The sequence below is a fragment of the Antechinus flavipes genome, chromosome 4, assembly GCF_016432865.1.
Source record: "Antechinus flavipes isolate AdamAnt ecotype Samford, QLD, Australia chromosome 4, AdamAnt_v2, whole genome shotgun sequence".
Taxonomy (NCBI): Eukaryota; Metazoa; Chordata; class Mammalia; order Dasyuromorphia; family Dasyuridae; genus Antechinus; species Antechinus flavipes.
The window spans coordinates 348265549-348289235 of record NC_067401.1 but is presented as its reverse complement, the minus strand read 5'-3'; the positions used below and the strand labels follow the sequence as shown (position 1 = coordinate 348289235).

The window sequence follows — 23687 nt, the reverse complement described above, 5'->3', positions numbered from 1 at the left end:
TAATAATAATGTCATTATTAGGCATAAAATTTCAAAAGTGCTTTATTTTAAATTAAATCTGTACTTAATTTCATTCAGGTATTACATACCAGGCAAGGAAGGAACTTCACAAAGCATTAAGAAAAGTATTGACAACATCAGCCAAATTATTCCGGAATCCTTTTGATGGTATGTGCTTAATACTCAATTCTATAATGTTAATTTATTTTGTTTTTCTTAACTTTTTGAAAGAAATATTTGAAAAATTACTTGGTTAACATTTTGGGGAGATTGCATTTAATTTTCAAAATCTGAAGTTTTAGAATATCTATCTCCAGGGTTGTGTTATCATAACATGCAATTATCTACATTTAAGGAAAATATATTTATTAATACAAATGAAATTTGCTAGTAACACTCTGTTGTGGAAAGTATTTTCACAGTTGTAAGCCAAACTGAGGTGAAAATCTTTATGAATAACATTCGTATATAGATCTCTGACAAAGTTCTTAATAACTTAGTTGTTAAGACAGCCATATCAACAGTGGATTTTCTCCAAGGGGAAGGAAATTTTTTTTTTTTTTTTGGTAGTGAAAGCTGGAGCATGAGCAGTATTATTGAAGAGAATGGTTTCAAGATTCTAGTGCTAACTAGGTTAGGACCCATGGTCTTATTTCCTGGATTTTGAAAATAGTGGTGGTGAAAAGTATCTTTTTTTTTTTTTAAACTTTGCTTAACATCCGACCACTTAGGACCATGTTTTATATCTTCCTGATTTGGCTTTTAAACTAAATGGATTATCTGTTTGTGAAAAGCAAGAATTGATTTTATTTATCATTGGATAAGAGTAAAAAAAAAAATAGATCTTTCTACATTATCTTTCTCTTCATCACTCGTGAATCCTCTTTTTTGTTTAGCCTGCCACAACCACTTACCAAATTCATTTTCTCTTTGGAATTGTCAGTATCCCAGTTTTTTTTTGGAAGCTATACACAGGGAGACTTAGATTATATATGCATATTAGAGGAAAATTCCCACATATCTATAAGTAAGTAACTTTTTAGCAGTACCTGCCTGATTTTTATCCTGCTTTCCACCTCCTCCTAATTGAATGTCTGCCCAGTTTTCTTAAAATGTTCATGGTTTATTCTGTCACTTTTCTTTGTTTTCCCTCCTACCCTCCTGTCTTTCTTTTTTTTGTTTTATTTTGTTTGAACACCTCAATTTCTGATCACATCCATCATCTTTAATTGAGTACTATGTTGTACCAGAATTCTATCTCTATCTCTATCTCTATCACTCATCTCCTTATAAACACTTGAAAGTGTCCTGAGGCTTGCACTGGAAAACCAGATTTCTTGATTGCATCTTTTCCTTAGCAATCCCATTTTTATCATCTTCTCATATGAGTATCTATGTCTTTAACTTTGAAATTCTCTAATCATAATCTATTATTATTCCATCTCTCTCTCTGCTTTGTAGCCCCAGGATATGTTCTTTGTCCTTACTGTAATCTCCAAGCCCTTGGACTCTCAGTTCCTTCCCAGATCATCACCATTGCATTGGCTATACTCTCCTCTCTTTCTTTTCTTCAACTCTTAGTTAAAACAGTTAAAGTCTACAATGTCCTAAAACTTTTGGAGGCAGATAAGTAGAGAAGTAGATAGAGGGCTGGGACTGGAGTTAGGAATGGGTTCAAATTCAATTTCAGACATTTATTAGCTGTGTGATCCTGGGCATATTACTTAATTTCTGTTTACTTTAGTTTCTCTAACTATGAAATGAAGCTAAAAGTACCACTTATCTCCCAGGTTGGCAGTGTGAGGCTCAAATATGGTAATATTTGCAAAGTCTCATTAGGTCAAATTTGTATTTGTATTAAATAATCTCATCTAGAGCTTCACTGCTAGAAGGCATTTTTACATCTCCTTAATATTTCACTTACCGCAGCAGCTTTCTCATATCTTTTCATCCTTCCTTATCTGTGGCTGCCCTTCTTAGCTGAGAAACTTATATCCATTTCACATTTGCTAAGAGTTCTTTTTTCTCCCCTCTTCCTCAACTCATAAAATTTACTTGCCATCTGTCACTATTTCTTCCTTTCTTAATCATGTGAAAAGGTAATCCTTTTCCTTGCCAAAACTAACTTTTCTACTTGGATTGTTGATTTCATTTCATCCCATCATTTCTAATAATTTACACTTTATTTCCACTTTTCTACTTACCTTCAATCTCCTCCTATCTCCCCCATTCTTAAAAAAAACCTGAGGCCTAAAGCTTTGTATACTTTAGCAGATAGTTTCTGAGAAACCACATTACTTGTCCCACACACTAGTGTGAGTAGGTTTTCAGAACTATGAGCATTCCTTCCTCCTCTAATGCCTCTTGTGTCTGTTCCGCCTCTGAACCTCATTTGTATTTTTACCTTTACTCTGCTAATCTTTCTTTTGAGTTTTTCCTATTGTGTGGCTCAGAATGATGAGTGGTCTCCATTTAATAAAAAGCTGGAGAGATCTCTAAGAGCAAAACAAAAGGTTATTGTACATTCTTGCGAGAAGCAGGCGTCCTCCCGTGTTGAGCAAGCAATCGAAAGGAGGAGGAGGCACCTTTTGGGAGAACTGTCTTGAGAGATCTCACCTCATCTCATTCACTATTGTTGATAGAAATCTTAAACATAAAGTATATATTTCCCATGTAAAAAAAATAATTTGTCCACATTTAAACAGTTTGTGTTGAGTTAAAATTGCTTTTTGATATTGGGTCTTATATGTTAAATTTTCTGCTAGGTTCAGATTTGGTTGATAGAAAATTTTGAAAATCTGCAAGTTTGTTGAATGTTCGTTATTTTCATTCAAAATTATAGGTAATTTTGCTGGATATGATATATTTGGCCATACGCCTAGCTCTTTTGGTTGTTGATAGGTATGATTCCAAGATCTGTGGTCTTTTGTTGTAGCTGCTACTAAGACTTGCACAATTCTAATTGTAGCTCCAGCATATTGGAATTGTTTTTTTCTTGAGTCTTAAAAAATTTTCTCTTTGATCTGAGAGTTTTAAAATTTGTGTTTTTCACAAAGGATTTCTTTGAGATGGTGACAGGTGGAATTTTTGTATTTCTACTTTTCCCTCATGTTCTGTCACTCCAGGACAATTTTCTAGGATTATTTCCTGAATTATAGTGTCATGGTTCTCTTTTTGGTCACAACTTTCAGGCAGTCCTATTATTCTTCTATTTTTTCTTCTTGATCTATTCTCCAGATCTGTTGTTTTTCTCTTTTTTTCTCTTTAAAAAAATTTTCATTTAAGCTTTTTATTTACAAAACATTTGCATGGGTAATTTTTCAACATTGACCCTTGGAAAACCTTTTGTTCCAGATTTTCCCCTCTTTTCCACCACTCTCTCCCTTATATGGCAGGTAATCCAATACATGTTAAATATGTTAAAATATATATTAAATCCTATATATGTATACATATTAATACAATTATCTTGTTGCATAAGAAAAATCGGATCAAGAAGGGAAAAAAAAGCCAAGAAAGAAACAAAATGCAAGCAAACACCAACAGAAAGAATGAAAATGCTATGTTGTGGGCCACACTCAGTTCCCACCGTCTTTCTCTGGGTGTAGATGTGTCTTTTCATCACAAGATTATTGGAACTGATCTGAATTATCTCCTTGTTGGAAAGAGCCACTTTCATCAGAATTGATTATCATATAATATTGTTGTTGTCGTGTACAGATATCTCCTGGTCCTGCTCATTTCATTTAGCATCAGTTCATGTAAGCCTTTCCAGGCCTCTCTAGAATCATCCTGTTGATTGTTTCTTACAGAACAATACTATTCCATAACATTCATATACCCTAACTTATTCAGCCATTCTCCAATTGATGGGCATTCACTCAGTTTCTAGTTTCTTGCTACTACAAAAAGGCCTGCCACAAACATTTTTGCACATGTAGGTCCCTTTCCCTTCTTTAAGATCTCTTTGGGATATAATCCCAATAGATACATTGCTGAATCAAAGGATATATACAATTTGAGTGTGGTTCCAAATTGCTCTCTGTAATGATTGGATCCATTCACAATTCTACCAATAATGCATCAGTGTCCCAGTTTTCTCACATCCCCTCCAGCATTCATCATTATCTTTTCCTGTCATCTTAGCTCATCTGAGAGGTGTGTAGTGGTATCTCAGATCTGTTGTTTTTCTTACGAGATGTTTCACATTTTGTTCTATTTTCTTATTCTTTGTAATCTGTTTTGTTATTTCTTGATCTCTCAGCTTCATAGGCTTCCCCTTGCCTAATTCTAATTTTCAAAAAGTTGTTTTCATTTTTGAGGCTCTATACCTACTTTAATAATTGGTTAACTTTTTTTCATAATCATCAATTTTTCTTGGTTGGTTTTAATTTTTTTCTTTAGTTTTTCCTCAATGTCTCTCATTTAACTTTTGAATTCTTTTTGAGTTCTTCTATAAATTCTCTCTGTGCAGAGAAACCATTTCATGTTACTCTTTGAGGTAAAAGTTTTTCTTTTACTACTGTCCTTCTCTGAAGATGAATCCCAGTCTTCCCTCTTCCCATAAAATGGTAGAATTTTTTCTTCTTTGCCAGTTCTTTTTTTTTTTTTTTAAATAAGAGGTATTAGTGTAAGCACCTCTAATCATGGGGTGGGGGGATGGTGTCTTAAATTTCCCTTCAGCTCTCCACTCTGACCAGGAACCCCACACCAAGAACTCCACCCTCCTGTAAGTGCCCATAGTCAGCAGTGCCCCTGCCCCACTGCCTCTGACACTTACTTACCAGGTGCTGGTTCCTTAGCTTCTTAGCAGCACAGGGGAGTCTGGCATTTCCAATCAGCAGAGACTTCCTCAGAATTCCCTGATTCAAACCCCTGCTTGATAAACAGTTCAGGAGGTGAAAGTCTATGGTTCCTGCCAAGGCTCTGGACAGACCTAGCTAGTCCCAAAGATCCCCACTTGGTTTTTCTCCATAGCTAACCTTGAGATGTTTGCACTTTTTTTTTTTTTTTTTTTTTTTTTTTTTTTTTTAGTTAATCCTAGCTGGAGAGTCTTCAGATCTTGTTGGGTTGTATTGAGGAGGACTCTAGTTCTGCCCCAAACCTTCTTGCTTTTTCACCAATCTGTGTTTGCTGTGAGGCGCAGATTTATTTTTTTTGTAGGGGGGAAACTGGGGGAGCTTGAAATTTACCAACCTACTCCCACAATCCTCTCCTAAAGGTTCTTTTTAAAAATGTGGTACTCAGAAATGTAATACATCCCTGTGTGATGATAGACAAATGTATGTTGATGATGTAGTGGCATGCTAAAATCCTCAATGAACTTACATGTTAAGGCAGAGCTAGAACTGGCACCCAAGTCTCCTGATTTTAAGTCCAAGTAAAATGTCGGAGAAAAACTGAAGCAAGACAGAGATTGGTTTTTAATCATTTTTATATGAAGAGTTTAGACTAGCTGAGGCCAACTGACTGCATGGGACTCTTGTCTCAAAGCATTCAGCAGTGAGCAACTAATTCAAGAGACTTTTATAGCTAAGGGAAATAAAGGCAGATGGGGGGGGGGGGGGAGAAGGATATTGGACAAGCCTTAGTTCCAGGAAAGGATTGTTATTCTATCCTGACAAGATAAAGGAAGAGTGAGGTAAAGATCCTGGGTGAGTAGACAAGATAAGAAGGTGAGGGCAGGAGATAGCCAGGTGAGGGGCAATACTCAAAGGAGGAGGAATTATCCAATGGGCATTTGAGATAAGGCACCTGGAGTTTTATGATACAATGAAATTTAAAGTGGCTAGAACTTCCAGGTTCTTATTCTCTGAGTTCTAATGGCTAGGAAGGGGGGAAGGTAGCCATAATTTTATTCAGGGCATTATTTTATTATTTTATTATTATATTTATTATAATTTTATTCAGGGAAACTGAGGCATACACAAGAATGTGTCCTAAAGAAAAATGAGCCTAAACTGAAATCAAGAACAATATGTGTTGACATTCTTTCTCTGTTAATAGTTGTTTGTCCTAAGCAAATCTCTTAATTTTTCTGAGCTTGTGTTTCCTAATTAGTAAAATAGTAATTATATTTGTCAGAAGTATATGTTATCAACTATGATAAAATGAGATTATACAAAGCACATAGCAAACTTTAAAATTGTTATTTTACCATCATACCTCCTTGAAGACAAGGATTGTGTTTTGAGTTTTTCTCCTTGTCTAGGATGATGCATTGATATAGTAATAAACTAATAAACGTTTGAATTAATGAAATGTGTTTACTACAATAAATGATCAGTGGATATGTAGAATGCTGAAACTTTTCATCAATGATATTAAAGTCTGATTTTTGTGAAGACAGTATTTTTGATACTACAAAAAATACAAAATATTTTTACCTTTGGGAATTTTAAAATAAGTACATGTTAGTACTGGAGAGTTAGTTGGCATAAGGGATATAGTGCTGGGACTAGAATCAGTAAGCTTCATCTTCATGATTTCAAATTTGGCCTCAAATATTTGTCAGCTGTGTGATTCTGGCAAGCTACTTAACCTTGTTTCCTCAATATCCTTATATGTAAAAATGAAATGGAGAAGGAAATGGTAAACCACTCCAGTATTTTTGGCAAGAAAATCCCAAATGGGGTTGTGAAGAGTCAGATACGACTGAAAAACAACTCAGCAACACACATGAGGACTACTTTTAATTAAAAAGCACATGTATATGTTTGAATTGACAAAGAATCCTTCAAAACCTTTTATTTTTAACATTTATAGATTAATATTTTTTTGCTAAGAGAATATGAAAAAATGTTTTCTGATTCTTTACCTCTTTTCCTATTTTTGTTTTGTAAAGACCACTTCAGTACAGTTGATTTAGAAGATCATGAATATGGTTTGTGGCTGTTGCTGAAGAAGAGCAAATCAGATGACAAAATGGCTCGATTGCAAGCAGTGAAAGAGATGGCAGCAAACCATTATTGGCATGGTAATATCTCCTTAAAGACCTTTGCCTTTGAAAAGATGGCAGTGTTATCTACATTTTTACACAGATTTTGTAAAAAAAAAAAAAAATAGGAAGGATTAATGGTTAAGAAAGAAAAAGGAATTCGGGTGTTTCATTCTTCATAAAAAATATATTTAAGTATTAGAATTAAAAATATTAGAAAATGTGAATATTTACTCTCCATTATAAATGGAACATTTTCAGACTAGCTTTTTCTATGATGAAAACTCTTGATTTTGCTTATTAATACTCGATGTTGCCCTTTCCTTGTGTTGAAAGTCATTAATTCATTTCAGTATAAGATCTAGATTTTGTGGCTAGATTTTGTGTGTAAAGATAGATAGGTGTTTTATTTTCTTTTTTTTAAACTCTGACAGAATTTGAATTCAAAACTTATTCCTTGTAAATCACTTTTGTAATTTTAGCATAAAGAGCTAATTTGAGGGGGTATAAAATAACTAAAAAAGTTAAAGTGCAAAAAAACTTTCTTACAGAAGAAAAAGAAACATATGACCTTTTATTCTCTGAACAACATAATATTATTGTTTCTTTATCTTCTCATTTCTGTTCTGTAAGAGAGGAAGAAGAAAATCCTAGAGCAAACCTCTCTAATTAGCTTGAATACTCTAGTCAGGGAGACTAGAATCACCTTTGATTCAGGCCTGAGATAAGTTGTAGCCAATTTCTGTAATTGAGATACTGACCAGAAATACTTTGACTCTCAACAGTTCTGAAGGTTGATGACTGAATACCAAGAAGTGTTGTAATATCATAGGCTGTGGACCTAGAAAAGATGTTAAAGATAATTTAGTCCAACTCAATACTTTACAAGTGAATGGCAGCGAGAAGATAAGACTTACTGTACCGGTGCCAAGTGGCAGACTCAGAGATTTGAACCCAAGGCCCCTGACTCCAAAAACCTCTATTTGACTTCAGGCTAAGATTTTGTTGGCTGACTTTTAAAAATTGAAGATTATTATCAAAAGTACTGAATTGCATCCTATATATTTCTTTCAAAGAACTGCTCTAAAAGCTATTTCTGCATTATTGTTTGTGATTTTTCAATTGTTTGTTGAAGTTTTTTTTTTTTTTTTTTCCCAGAGGTACAATTCAGAATGACACTGTCAAATGAAGGGGAAGCCCTCAAAAACTCACCATTTCTCATCTTCTGAATTTTATGTTTATTCTAAATTTAAAATATATTTAGGTGTGTGCCTGGTAGATAGGTATATTTTGTATTAACTATAAAATAAATGATGTACTTTTAAGGTCTTAGTATTACAGATGTAGATGTATTTAAATAGTTTTAAATGAATTTATCTAACATTTTATAATTTCCTAAATGTTTTCACATATATTTTGTCAATCTGTACAGCCATTAATAGACTAATTCTAGGACACTTCATATGCTTTTACCATAGATTACCAGTATAGGACAATTGCTCAAGCCTGTGATGTGAGGACAGTCATTGGCTTGGCCCGAAGCAAGGAAACAGATCTTCGATTTTTTCTACCACCACCTCATTTGCCAGAAGTAAAAGAAGTAAGTTTAAAAAGAAATCTGAAACATAGAAAATTAGTTTAGTATGTTAACTTTTACTTTGAATATAATAAATTAAAGCTGAAAATAAAGATTTTAGAAAACCACTATTGATTTGACTATATTCGAAATTTTACAATTCCAACATGATTATGAGGATAGGATACAATTCAGTTCATCAAATATTAATGCTTACTATTTATACAAGACAATAGGGATACAAAAGCATAACTTAGAACAAGCTTGTATTTTTTTGAGGGTACATTAAGTGTAAAAGTAACATTCCCCTCAATAAAAGGACTCAATCCATTTGATAGGTGTTTTCTTTAAATATTTTATTCTCCCCTGGCTACTGTGTGCCCCTACTGTAGTCTTTTGAGTTAAACTTCAAAAAGTATCAGAATCTTCTTTGAAAATGATCTTACTTCAATCAAAGGTTCTGATAAAGGCCTCATTTCCAAAATATATAGAGAATTGACTCTAATCTATAAGAAATCAAACCATTCTCCAATTGATAAATGGTCAAAGGATATGAACAGACAATTCTCAGACGAAGAAATTGAAACTATTTATAGACATATGAAAATATTCTCCAAATCATTATTAATCAGAGAAATGCAAATTAAGACAACTCTGAAATACCACTACACACCTGTCAGATTGGCTAGAATGACAGAGAAAGATAATGGGGAATGTTGGAGGGGATGTGGGAAAACAGGGACACTGATACATTGTTGGTGGAATTGTGAACACATCCAGCCATTCCGGAGAGCAACTTGGAACTATGCTCAAAAAGTTCTCAAACTGTGCATACCCTTTGATCCAGCAGTGTTTCTACTGGGCTTATACCCCAAAGAGATACTAAAGAAAGGAAAGGAACCTGTATGTGCCAAAATGTTTGTGGCAGCCCTGTTTGTAGTGGCTAGAAGCTGGAAAATGAAAGGATGTCCATCAATCGGAGAATGGTTGAGTAAATTGTGGCATATGAATGTTATGGAATATTATTGTTCTGTAAGGAATGACCAGCAGGATGAATACAGAGAGGACTGGCGAGACTTACATGAACTGATGCTGAGTGAAATGAGCAGAACCAGGAGATCATTATATACCTCAACAACGATACTGTTTGAGGATGTATTCTGATGGAAGTGGACCTCTTCGATAAAGAGAGCCTTAATTGATCAAAGATGGACAGAAACAGCTACACCCAGAGAAAGAACACTGGGAAATGAATATAAACTGCTTGCATTTTTGTTTTTCTTCCCGGGTTATTTATACCTTCTGAATTCAGTTCTCCCTGTGCAACAAGAAAACTGTTCGGTTCTGCACACATATATTGTATCTGGGATATACTGCAGCCCATTCAACATGTAAAGGACTCTTGCCATCTGGGGGAAGGGGTGGAGGGAGGGAGGGGAAAAATCGGAACAGAAGTGAATGCAAGGGATAATGCAGTAAAAAATTACCCTGGCATGCGTTCTATCAATAAAAAGTTATTAAAAATTAAAAAAAAAAAAAGAAAAAAGAAAATGATCTTACTTCTTTGGATTACAATGAGAAGCAAAGCAGAATTTTAAACAGATTTTATTATAAATATATTAACTTATCAACATAACAATTCAGGTAAACATACTAATTGAGGAATGAAATTTTACATAAAATCATTAGTATTTAATGATATAGAAGTAGATCAATTAACAAGCAAATTGATTTTGATCTGTGGCCTTTTTAAGATCTGTCTGGAATTCTAGTATCTTTGTCTTTATTTTTTTTAAAAAGCAGTATTTTAAGACATATTTTCTGATTCCCTGTCTATTTCCAGTTTATAAATGAAAAGAATAGTTGGAAATATTTAAATTTCCTATTATTTAGTTGGCCTAGAAAAGAATATATTGGAATTGAGAAAATAGGACATATTAATGAGTGCCAGAAAACAATAGCAATAGATCAATCAACTCATTTAGAAGTAGGCTGACTCACTTTGTTCCAAGATAAAATGAAGTGCAAATCTAGAACTTCAGTTAAAAGCAGGTCTTTGAAGTTGCCACTGGTCAAAATTTAGTATTCATATTAATGATATGTGGAATGATTTGTAGCTGTCTTATTATTAGTTACATCTGCAGATTTAGTAACAATAATTATCAAAAATTTAAACTAAAACATTATTGATTTTAATTTATTTTTTTAAATTACCAAACATTTTTTCTCTTCCTTCTACCTACTATTCCGCCTTGAAAACCAAAACCAAAACTCTTATAATAAGTATGCAAATTCAAGCAAAACAAATTCCCATATTGGCTACTTCCAAAAAAACTATGTTTCAATTTGCACCCTAAGTCTAGTAAGTGGGTAGCATATATTCTCTGGAATCATAGTAGTTTGTTATGTTCATTTTAAAAACTAGTCTGTCTTCACTATCCTATTAAATGTAAATTCCTTGAAAATAGAGCTTTCGTTTTTATTACTGTCTTCAGCATTTTCCAGTATCTTATATATAGTAGACATTTAATATTTATTTAATTGAATTGAGTTCCCATTGGTACCACTTTATTAGTTCTCATTATTATCCACCCAGGATTATTGAAATAGATACCATCCTTCCCTCCATGGCCCTTCCCCCTCTAATCCCATTTTCAGCACACTCATTTCTACTTGCTTCTTTTCCTGGATTTCTTTAAGTCTGTCTGTCTGTCTGTCTGTCTCTCTCTCTCTCTCTCTCTCTCTCTCTCTCTCTCTCTCTCTCTCTCTTTTTTAAATAGCTTTTTATTTACAAGATATGTACTTGGGTAATTTTTCAGCATTGATCCTTGTAAAAGCCTCTGTTCCAACTTTTCCCCTCCTTACCTTCACTCCCTCCCCTAGATGGCAGGTAGATCAATACATGTTAAATATGTTTAAAGTATATGTTAAACACAATATATGTATACATATCCATAGTTATTTTGCTGCACAAAAAAAATCGGACTTAGAAATAAGGTAAAAATAGCCTGAGAAGGAAAACAAAAATGCAAGCAGACAAAAACAGAAGGAGTAGAAATGCTATTTTGTGGTTCACATTCATTTCCCAGAGTTCTTTCACAGGGTGTAGCTGGTTCTCTTCATTATTGAACAATTAGAACTGATTTGGTTCATCTTATTGTTGAAGAGAGCCATGTCCATCAGAATTGATCATCATATAGTATTGTTGTTGAAGTGTATAATGATCTCCTGGTTCTGCTCATTTAACTCAACATCAGTTCATATAAGTCTCTCCAAGCCTTTCTGAAATCATCCTGCTGGTCATTTCTTACAGAACAATAATACTCCATAACATTCATATACCCATAACTTATTCAACCATTCTCTACTTGATGGGCATCCATTCAATTTCCAGTTTCTAACCACTACAAAAAAGGCTGCCACAAACATTTTTGCACATTTGGGTCGCTTTTCCTTCTTAAGATCTCTTTGGGATATAAGCCCATTAGTAACACTGCTGGATCAAAGGGTATATACAGTTTGATAACTTTTTGAGCATAGTTCCAAATTGCTCTCCAGAATGGTTGGATGCATTCACAATTCCACCAACAGTGTATCAGTGTCTCACTTCTTTAAGTCTCATCTAACCTTCCTTCTTGTGAAGAAAGCCTTTTTCAACCTTTCTTGATCCTGAGCTTTTTCTCTCTTATTTCCTATTTATCTATGCATAGCTTTTTTTGTACATATTTGTTTACTTGTTCCTTACCACCACCACCTTCTCTGATCAGATTGTAAGCTCCTTGAGATGGAGACTTTACCACTTTTTGTATCCCTAGGACAGAGTACAGTTTCTAGATACGCTAGTCACTTAAGAAATGTTTATTGACCCAACTCAAAATATTTTCCTCTTAAGACTTGTGTAACCCCCCTTTTTTCCATCTTTTTTCACCTAATTTGGGACCAAGATTGCTCATTGCTTATTAAAATTAGTCAGCCTTATTTGTTTACATTATACTTAATATTATCTTGGTTTTACTTCCCTCTGCCTTAGTTCATATAAGAATTCCCATCTTTCTCTATATTAGTCTTGGTTTCTTACTGCATATAAAATTTATATTATACTTAGATGGCACAGTTTAATCAGCCATTCTTTCATTGATAGGCACTTATTTTGTTTCCAATTTTTTGCTGTCACTGAAAATGTTGCTATTTGATATATATGATAGTCTTCTGTTTTAAACTTTCTTGGGAAGCATAGATAAAGATAGAAATCTATATATTCTCTACATATTTTCCTAGTAGCAGAATTTCATTTAATATTTTATTTTCCTCCAGTTATATCAAAAACAATTTTTAACATATGTTTTTAAAACTTTGAGTTTTAAATTCTCTTTCTCCTCCACACCCCATCACTGAGAAGATACATGTGAAGTTGTGTAAAACATTTCCATAAAAGTCACATTGTGAAAGAAAATAGATTTCTTTCTCTCCCTAGAGAAAAAAAAATCTCAAGAAAAATAAAATTTTTTTAAAAAGTGTGCTTCAGTCTTTTTTCAGACACAATCAATTCTTTCTCTGGGGAAGGATGGTATTTTTCATCATAAATCCAGAGTCAGTCTTGAATCATTGTATTGCTGAGAATAGCAAAGTCATTTGCAGCTGATCATCCTACTCTGTTGTACAATGTATGTGTAATACATTTCACTTTGCTTGAGTTCATGGAAGTCTTTTCAGGTTTTTCTGAGAGCATCCTGCTCATCATTTCTTATATAGTACAGTAGTATTCTGTTATACTCAGGCATTCCCCAGTTGATGGGCATCCCTTCAATTTCCAGTTCTTTGCCCTAAGAAATGAACTGCTATAAATATTTTTGTATATGCAGGTTCTTTTCATTTAATAAAAAAATCTCTTTTGGGATGTGTTTAGTAGTGGTATTATTATGTCAAAGGGTATGCAAGCTTTTTATAGCCTTTTAGTCACAGTTCCAAATTGTTCTACAGAATGGTTGAATCCATTCATAGATTTACCAAAAAAGCATTAATGTTTCATTTTTCCTATGTTCCTTTCAACATTTGTCATTTTCCTTTTCTGTCCTGTTAGCTAATCTAATATGTGTGAGGCAGTACCTCAGAATTGTTTTAATGTTATTCTTCAATCAATAGTGAGTATTTTTAATGTACCTATAAATAGCTTGAATACTTCATCTGAAAACTCATATTTTTTGATCAGTAGTAGAATTTCTAGGTCAAAGTCCAAGAACAATTTAGTATATTTTCTTTTAAAATTCCAACTTTTTTTTAAAAGAACTCTTAGGGCAAGTCATAGCTCTATCAACAAGGAACAGAGTATTACTGTCTCTGTCTTCCCACATATGTTATGACATTGACTGTTTTGTTTCTTATCATCATCTTTGGTAAGAAATAAAACCTCAGTTTTGCTTTAACTATTTCTATTCTTAGTAGAAATGTGAAGTCCTTTTTTTTTTTGTATAATTGTTGATGGTTTATAATTCCTTTTTTGAAAATTATATATATATCTATATCCATTGACTATGTATTAGGGAATAGTTCTTGATCCATCCTTAATATAAAATTTGGATAGTGAACTTTAGAGATATAATTAGGCTTTTTACTGGGTGGTCTATAGCATGGAATTGGACTGATCCAAGACCCTCATCTCTGCTGCCTCCTTTCCCTTTTATTTCAGGATTATTCCATTGAAGAGGAGCTTCGACAGCTGCTGGCATCTTTGCCTCAGACTGAGATAGACCATTGTATCCAGTATTTCACATCTTTGGCTCTGAGGGAAAGTAGTCAATCTCTAGCTGCTCAGAAGGTAAATGTATTCATAAATTCATTCAACAAATATTTATTTGGCACTTACTATTGTTAAGATATAACTGTGATTTTTAGGAGCTTGTTACATATAGTAGAAAAAATACAATAGTTTTTTTTTAAGTTATTTATAGGAAAAAAGAGTTCTCAGTGTCAGCTTCAGATGAGTTCACTACTAGCATCTCTGGGTCCTGAGGAGTCCTTTACATAATAAGCTTCAATTAACTATTGTCTCTCCCTTCATTCACCTCTCCTGAAGCTGCTTTGCTTGAAGGATAGACTATTCCAGTAGCAGCAAGTTATTTTGAGTTAATGTCACTTTGTGACTAAATAGGGAATTATTTGACTGTCTCTTGTATTATCTGCTTTCTTCTATCCTGGGGTCTTCATTCTGAAAATTTTATTTCAGGCAACCTCTTTAACTGGTAGATAGAAACATTGTTAACTCACTTTCTCTTTTCCCTTTCTCCTTTCTAAAATGAACTTAATTAACCTAGTTGATAAGAATAAGAAAAGTGATATTTCTGTATGAGGAATAAGGTTCAAAATTAAATTAGAAATAATAGAGTATCAGTATTAACAATTTTGGGAAAATCCTAGGGTAATGAATTTTAAAACTTCTTTTACCTCTTTGCCAGCCTCTAATTAGGCAACTAGATGGCACAGTGGATAGAATGCTGGGTCTGGAGTCAAGAAGACTCATTATTCTGAGTTCAAAACTGGCTTCACATGCTTAACTATAACTATGTGATCTTGAGCAAGTTATTTAATTTTCTTTGCCTGAGTTTCCCCATCTGAAAAATTATTTGGAAAAGGAAATGGTAAACCAATCCAGTTTCTTTGTTAAGAAACTTTTTTAAGAAACTCTAAATGGGATCACAAAGAGTCAGACATGATTAAAAAATGACTGGATAACATCTTCTAACTAAACTTTTTTTTTTTTTTAAACACCCTTCAAAGTATTTCTTATTCAATTTCAGTTTTTTTTTTTTTTGTTTTTTTTTTAAAGATTGTTAGCATTGCAACAGTATTCTTTCAATTACATAATGAGTTATATAGTTTTTTGGGGGGAGGGCAGATAGGTTAGCTCGTAAAGCTAGCTATCATTTCTATTTCTGTATTTTTGTGTGAAAATCATAATACATAAAGTTTCAATAAATAACCTAGATGTAAACTTTTGCATGAAAGTTATGAATCTCCTGAAAAGGCATTAAGATAATAAAAAGTTTTTCCCAACCAGTTTCTCTTACTTAAGGACACTTCTGTTTCACAAATATGGATCATCATATTTTTGTGTCTATTTGAGTCAGATTAATACTAATTAGTAGGGTTGCTGTATATTGCGACTTTTGGAATCATTAGGAAAATAAGAAAGGTAGCCTGGGATTGCTAATATCCTGACTTTCTATTAACACTTGCTATCATTTCTTATAGAATAATAGTTATCTGAAATGTCCTTGGATGTGTCTTTGAGAGTGCCAAATATTTTCTAATCTTTCTAGTGATCTCCTTATGAATCAAAGGCTGGGATATGTCTCCTTTATCACTTACTTTTTTCATTTTAAGTTTTTTTTAATTGTCTTTGTTTTTACTTTATTTTTCTTTCTGAATATAGTCCTCTTCTTTCTACCCAAAATCATTCCTTGTAGCAAAGAATTAGAAAAGGAAGACAAAAAAGAAAGCCATTCAGCAGAATTAACCAACACATCAATTGAGTCTGACAGTATATGCAATGTTCCTTTCAGCTTCAGAATAAAGAAAAGCATTTCCGTTTGATTATTATAATTAATGTTCAGTTTCTTGTTCTTTCATTTACATTATTGTAAGCAAAATATTTGTTTTCTTCATTCTATTTTCTCTGCATCAGTTCATGTTAGTCTCATATTTTTCTAAATTTTCAATTTTGTAAAGTAGTGTTCAATTAAATTTATTTACTCTAATTTGTTTAGCCATTCCCAAATAGAAATCTATTTTGTTTCTAGTTCTTTGTTACTACAAAAAGTTCTACTATGAATATTGTGGTGTTTTTAAGACTTTCCTTTTTATCTTTGATATACTTGAAGTATATGCTCAGCTGTGGGATCTCTGTACTAAAGGATATGGACACAATGGACATCTTAGTCATGTTTTAAGCATGATTGCAAAATGTTATTCAGAATGGTTGGACCAGCTCACACCTCTACCAATAGTACTCTAATAGCATTATTGATACTATTTGTCTTCCCACATCTTTTTCAGCACCATTTCTTTCTCAGTTTTCTTGTCATGGTAAAACTTCAGAGTTATTTTGGTCTGAAGTTCTCTAATTATTGGTGATTTGGACCAATCTTGAAATTTTCTTGAAATATTTGAATTCATGGTTTTAGCCCTTAATATTTTCATGGAAATTAAACTAAGAATATAAGTAGGTTTTTTTTTTAATCAAGAAGCTTTTTATTCTGTTATTTTTCACTTTTCATCTTTTGTTTTCAAAGAATGTATGCGTGTGAGTTATCTTGATGTTAATATTTCTTTGTGACTTGATTTTTAGAAATGTGGGTCTTCTCAAAATAGTTAAATGTTACAATGGATAGAGTGCCAGGCAGCAAACAATTCCTAGGTGTGTGATCTTCAGTAAATCACTTAACTCTCTAAGCCTCAGTTTCCTCATCTGCAGAACAAGCATAATAATATCTACTCTCAGGGTTGTTGTGAAAATCAAATAAATAAGATAATAATTTTAAAGCACTTAGCACAGTGCCTGGCACAAAAGTGCTACATAAATGTTATTATTATCATCATCAACAATATCATTAAGAGGATAATATAAGAAGGAAATCTCAGGTTATCATTTCTGGCACCCAATCTGCATTCAATCTCTATAATTCTTTCTCTGGATTTGGATGACATTTTTCCACCCATGATTAATTCTTTTAAGCTCAGCAGCTCATAAAGATCATCTACCAAATGTGAGGGGATTGCACTTTACTGATGAAGATTGTGTTCTCTTATGGGGGGGAAAAAGACAGCTTTTAAAAAATCCCCAGGGAAGCAATTACTATCAAGCAGTTAATCAGTGATCATTTCTTTAATGCCTACTCTGTTTCATGATCCTTGCTATGCCATTGAGAATACAAGGACAAAAGGGAAATATTTCCTACACTCATGGAGCTTATATTTTACTGGGAAGTGTAATAGATACATAGATATGTCAATACAGGATGTGAGTAAAATAAATAATACACTGATGAGGAACTAACAGCTGGATGTTAGAAGAAGAAGCCTTCTGAAGGAGGGGTGGTATTTGAATTAAATAATGAAAGAGGAACTAAGACTTCCCAGAAGTATAAGTGAGAAGGGAGAATGTATTAATCATGGAACTGGAAGATGTAACATCATCGTTTATAGGGAACAGGAGGCAGACCAGAATGACTGGAACATAGAGTGTGGGAGTGGGAGTAATTCTTTAGAAAGAAAAGCTGGAAAAACAAAACAAAACAAACAAATCTTGTGTCCCTTGCTTTTCTATTGCTCTATGTCTAAATATTGCCTCTTTGTGATCAATCATATTTTTAAAGGTTGTAGGGTTTTTTTTTTTTAAAAGACTGAAATCATATTATGAAAAGCTTCAAATGTCAAATACAGGAATATATATTTTAGCCAAAAGGCAGTGAGGAGCCATTAAAACTTCTTCAGCAGAGCAGTGGTATGGTCAAACCTTTGTTTTAGGAACTTCAATTCAGCATTTTTGTGAAGAAAGGATTGGAGAAAAAAGATGGATGGTTGTAGGCAAGACAGCTATGAGACTATTACAGGAATCCCAGGCAGTGGTAATGACTGCTTAGACTATGGTGATTGTAGTTGAATAGAAACAGAGGTACACATGAAAGAGTGGCTGACATCTATGTCCAAAAAAGATGATTGTGGGGATTGAATGTGGATCACAACAGGGTATTTAACCTTTTTTAATTGTTATTTACTTGCTTTTTTTTTTTCTTTCACCTTTTTCCCTTTTTGATTTGATTTTTTGTTTTTTGTGCAGCATGATAAATGTGTATAGAAGAATACATGGTAAATATGTATAGAAGAAATGCACATATTTAACTCGTATTGGATTACTTGCTGTCTAGGGGAGGGAGAAAAATTTGAAACATAGGATTTTACAAGGGCGAATGTTGAAAACTCCTTGTATGCATTTTGAAAATAAAAAGCTATTACTATTATTTAAAAAAAAAAAAAAGGCAAAAAAAAAAAATAGAGTGGCTGAAAAGGCAGAATTAACCAGACTTGGCATACTGGCATTGTAACACTGGTCACAGTGTTGAGGGCAGAATAACTGAGATAGTGATTGTTGTCATTGACCATTATTGGTTTTGTATATCTGAAAATACTGGCTTAAGGATGTTAAGTGGCTTGCCTAAAGATTTCTAGGTGACAAATCACAGACTTGAAATATGATCCCCCCACTATACTAACATTAAAACCATTACTCTTTTCCTCATACTTTAATAAAATCAGATGTGAAGAAGTACTTTTTCTGGCTTTAAGCTTTTTTGGGGTTATTTGGAAGGATTAGCCTTATTTAGCTTGCTGCCAACTAAGAGCAATGGTTGGAAGATGGAGAAAGGCAGATTTTGCTTCAGTGCAGGAAAAACCTTTCTAACATCCTGAAGGATGTACTGCATCTAGAACTAGGTAATAGATCTCTCCCTAGGAGATGTTTTCAAGAGAAGGCTAAATTCAGTTCAGTAATTATTAGTTATCTAGAGAGAACTTGTTGAAGATAATTGAGAAAAGATTACTATGTAATCAATCAGTGAGGGTATGTTAAGTATCTCTTATGTGTAAAATTCTATGGATACAAAAGCAAAAATGCTTACATTCTAATTGGGAACACAACATGTATATATGTAAGTATTTCATATATATATATATACAAAATGAATACAAAGTAGTTTTGGTGAGTGATAATACTTGCAGCTGTGGGGATCAGTATAGGCTTCTTATAGAGGGTGGTGCTTGAGCAGAGTCTAGAAGGAAATAATTCTAAAAGGCTGAAATGAAAAAGGAGAATATTCCAAGCATGGGGACACCCAGGCCAGAGGCACCAAGATGGACAATGGAGTTGTGTGTGGTAGAATTGTAGAGTATTGTATAGTTAAAAAGTAGATGATTTTTGAGATTCCTTCTACTTTTGAGAATCTTTTATTTCAGTTCATGGTAATAGTACATTTGAAATGTTCTTATCTGTGTTTGATTTTTCATTTGTAAATCGGATCACAAAAACAAGAGTTATAAATTTGAATGAATAACCTCCATCCAAATTCTAAGCTTAAGGTATATGAATTAGGTACATAGAAGTAAATCCTGTTTCAGAAATAGAAGTCTGATTTCTTTTTTTTTTTTTTTTTAGAGAATAAAGATAAAAGATGGAGCAAAATTTATTATGCTTCAGCTGAAATTAAAAAAAAAACAGTGGAATTCTTTTTTTTTTTTTTAATAGATTTTTGTTTACAAGTTATATGCATGGGTAATTTTATAGCATTGACTATTGCCAAACCTTTTGTTCCAATTTTTCCCCTCCTTCCCTCTCTCTCTCTCTCTCCCTCCTCCCCCCCCCCCCCCTTCCCATGACAGGTTGACCAATACATGTTAAGTAGAGGTCAGATATCTTAGAGAAACAATCAGAAAGTTTTGGAAGGTATTAAGTAAATTTTAGAAATAAATAATGTGATGAATTAGTTAAAAACTCGGGAATATATTTGATGAGGTTCGGCACAGGGCGGAGAGTTATAGGAACCCCCTTCTGGTCAGCGCAGGTCCTTTGTAAGTGATTGAACCTGAAAAGTTAGATTGGCAAAAGAAGTTTATTGGCACTGGGAAATCAGCTTTTGTAGGTTGACTTCCTTAGTGGCAAGGTCCCGTCAGAAAAGTAAAGGTCTAGCAGAGAAGTCCTGGCAGAGAGAAGTAGAAAGTTCTTAGCAGAGAAATCCCAACAGAGTTAAAGAGGGATATGGTCCTGTTAGGGAAATGTATGAGAGAGAGAGACAAAGAGGTTAACGCTGAAAAGAGAATGTCTTTTCAGCAGGCAGAGTCCCTCACAGGCAGCTATGCTCAAGGGAGGTTCCGTGGTCTAGCATGATTCCTACTTTGGCCTCTCTGCAAGCAATTGAGCCCAGTTGCTCCTTTTTATAAATGAAACTTTAGTTAGTGGCTAGGTGCAGTTTGAGTTGAAATCAGGCAGAAATCTTCAGGAATTGAATAGAAATGAAGGTCCAATGAGGTTACTGCCCCCAGGCCTAGATTTCCAGTAGAATGGGACCATTTATTGGGAGTGGTCCTGAGCCAATTTTCAGCTCAATAGAGGTCAGTAGAAATGTTGATCTCCAGCTTTGACTGAGTAGGAGTGGTCAAGTCCCACCAAGATAAACAGAATAAAACCACTTATCTTGATTCCCTGGGCTGGTCTTTTGCAGAAGGAAGGGTTCAATGAAACTCTTTCCTTCAAAGAGTTTTTATTTCATGGTCCCCTCCCCCCAAGTCAGAGAGAGAGAGAGAGAGTTTCGGGGCTCCTCTCGTCATATTGATTAAAAATTATTTTAGAAAATCTTATTGTTCAAATTATAAGTCTTTCTACTCTGTATTTATTGTTCCTTTCTGCTACTATGTGATATGTACATTTATAAATTTATACACCCCTATCTGTTTGAGGTTTCCAGTTTTATGTTTTGTGTTATTCTTTATTTTGTTAAATAAGTTTTTGTTGACATTTTCTGTCTCTTACATCACCACTGCATGCCATGTATTCCTTTTTTTTCCTCTCCCAGAGAGCATTTAATTCTATATGACACTTAGTATTTTTGGAGAGGAAAAAAGGAAAAAAAATATTACAACTAATCAATACATTGAAAAAGTCCAAAAACATGTCAGTTTGTAATACTTATGGCTCTTCTACCTTCATGAAAGGGTAGGTTGAGGATGTCTTCTTATATCTCTTCATCTGAGGCTCATTTGATCCTTATAATTTTGTTACATTTCCTTTTAAATTTTTATGTGTGTCATTCATTTCCATTAATTACTGTGTATATTATTCTCTTGGCTCTGCCTACTTTTTATCATCTAAATATATCATGGATACTTAAGCCCTTGTCAGAGAAAATTGATACAAAGATTTTTTTTCCTCATTTTTTTTTTTATTTGACCACTTCCCTTCTTATCCCTGTGCAGATTCCCTCTTCTTTTGTAAACACTATATTATGTTTCTTTAGTTATTTTACTTTAATCTTTTTTTTTTTAAGTGTCTCTATTCCCACTGGTTTTCTTCCCTTCTCTCCTGATTCACTATTTTCATTTGTTATTCCCTCTTTCTCTCCTCCCCTTCAGCTACTCCTGTTCCTTTGTTTGTTTATTTTTGCTTAGGTAATTGGGGTTAAGTGATTTGCCTAAGGTCACAGGGCTAGGAAGTGTTAAGTGTCTGGGCCAAATTTGAACACGGGTTCTCCTGACTTCAGGGCTGGTGCTATCTACTATGTGCCACCTAGCTGTCCCCATTCCTTAGATTTTAAATTTCATTTTTTTTTATGTCCCTTTCCAGAAAGGATTTCTCTTCATTATATTCCTTTTCTATTTAGAACCTAATTCTCTGATTCATAATCCATGTAGTTACCTCACTTCTCTTTTCTCAGTATTTTTCATAAAATCAATCTCCAAGATTTCCATTCTGAATTTTCTCTGCACTTTTAGGTGTTTTATACTACCGTCTTATCTGAGTTACTCCATGGATTCCCCTTTTCCATTATACCTCACTCTTTGAACAATACCACTTATTGCAGTTGTCAGCCTCCTCTAACCTCTTCTGTACTCTGATCTTTTTCCTACATTTGCATGGAAATCTCTTCCTTGGGTTCATGCTTTTCCACTTCTCCAGGTGCCAGTTGCTCCCCGTTCTAACTCTCATCCTCCCAGAACTAAATCTCTCAGAACTTGCTCTGATCCATTTCATTTACATTTTTAAAAAGATATTTGGTAGCCTGTAGATGAAATCCAGCACTTCTCTGGATTATATCCAGTTGCTGAATAAAAACCCTAAGTTATATTTTTTCCTCCCAGTAAACTTTGCTCATTTTTTTTCTGATTTTAGGGTGGCTTATGGTGTTTTGGAGGAAATGGCCTTCCTTATGCTGAAAGTTTTGGTGAAGTTCCTTCGGCAACAGTAGAAATATTTTGTTTGGAGGCTTTAGTGAAACATTCTGAGGTAACTAAACATTTAAAATTTCATTTAAAATATAAAAAAATTCAAATCATATTCTTATATAAATTAAATTCTATAACAATGATTTTTAAATTTTTTCAACTTTGAGACTTGTATTGTTTTCAGGAACTTTATTGAGCTGTTCAAAGAAGGTTGGGCTGGTAGGTTATCATATGGAAATGTGTAAACTTTCCAACTGAACCACACTGTTTTTATTTTTTTTTTATTTTTTAATAACTTTTTATTGATAGAACTCATGCCAGGGTAATTTTTTACAACATTATCCCTTACATTCACTTCTGTTCTGATTTTTCCCCTCCCTCCCTCCACCCCCTCCCCCAGATGGCAAGCAATCCTTTACATGTTGAATAGGTTACAGTATATTCTGGATACAATATATGTGTGCAGAACCGAACAGTTTTCTTGTTGCACAAGGAGAATTGAATTCAGAAGGTATAAATAATCCGGAAAGAAAAACAGAAATGCAAGCAGTTTATATTCATCTCCCAGTGTTCTTTCTTTGGGTGTAGCTCACACTGTTTTTAGGGAATTTACAAAGTTGCTTCTTGGAACATTGACATTGCATTTTGAAAATCATGTTTGTTTAATATAACCTATGAGCTCTTGGCATTCTGGTCCCCTTTTTTCCTGTCATGGAGTTAGGAGCTCAGCACAGAGTAGAGCAAAAATGTATGTTTGGACATAAAAGGAAACTTAGAAAAGCTAGCTTGAATTTTGGTGGTTTAAAAATGGGGAGTGAATTGATCATGCTCTCTTTCCAGGATTCTTACTCATTTGAATTTTATAATCCAGATTATTAAGATTTGAATATTGAAAGTTAAAAGAAATGTCTTGAAGTCATTCTGTAAAATTAGTGAGTAGTGGAATTGGTTCAGTGTATAGGGGGGGAGTGCAAATGAATTGTAGCATGAAGCAGTTTTTGTGCCCCATGTATCCTTTTCTTTTTAATTCTTCTTTGTTTGGTCCTCATCTTTCTCTTTTGTTGCACCTTGTGTCTTATTTTTAAACTTTAAATTACAATTGCAGTTCGGTTTTTTCTTCTCTGATATTCCTTTCTTGATTTTCCTTTGCTGTTGTTTTGGGCTAGTTAGTGGAAGCTGTGGATGTAA

At 33.7% G+C, this 23687-nt stretch overlaps 1 protein-coding gene across 5 annotated transcripts in view; it reads left to right on the top strand.

Annotated features, from left to right (window-relative positions):
- Positions 1-23687, top strand: part of SERAC1 (serine active site containing 1) — a 91898-nt gene that overhangs the window by 18761 nt on the left and 49450 nt on the right. For all 5 annotated transcript variants that reach the window (XR_007953661.1, XM_051998010.1, XM_051998011.1 and 2 more), the window contains exons 5-9: positions 79-168; positions 6845-6976; positions 8416-8537; positions 14200-14328; positions 22447-22560. Coding sequence is in view for 4 of the 5 variants with exons in the window: in XM_051998010.1 (XP_051853970.1) it covers positions 79-168; positions 6845-6976; positions 8416-8537; positions 14200-14328; positions 22447-22560 (587 nt within the window). In the remaining variant the exon portion in view is untranslated. The remainder of the gene's footprint in view (positions 1-78; positions 169-6844; positions 6977-8415; positions 8538-14199; positions 14329-22446; positions 22561-23687) is intronic.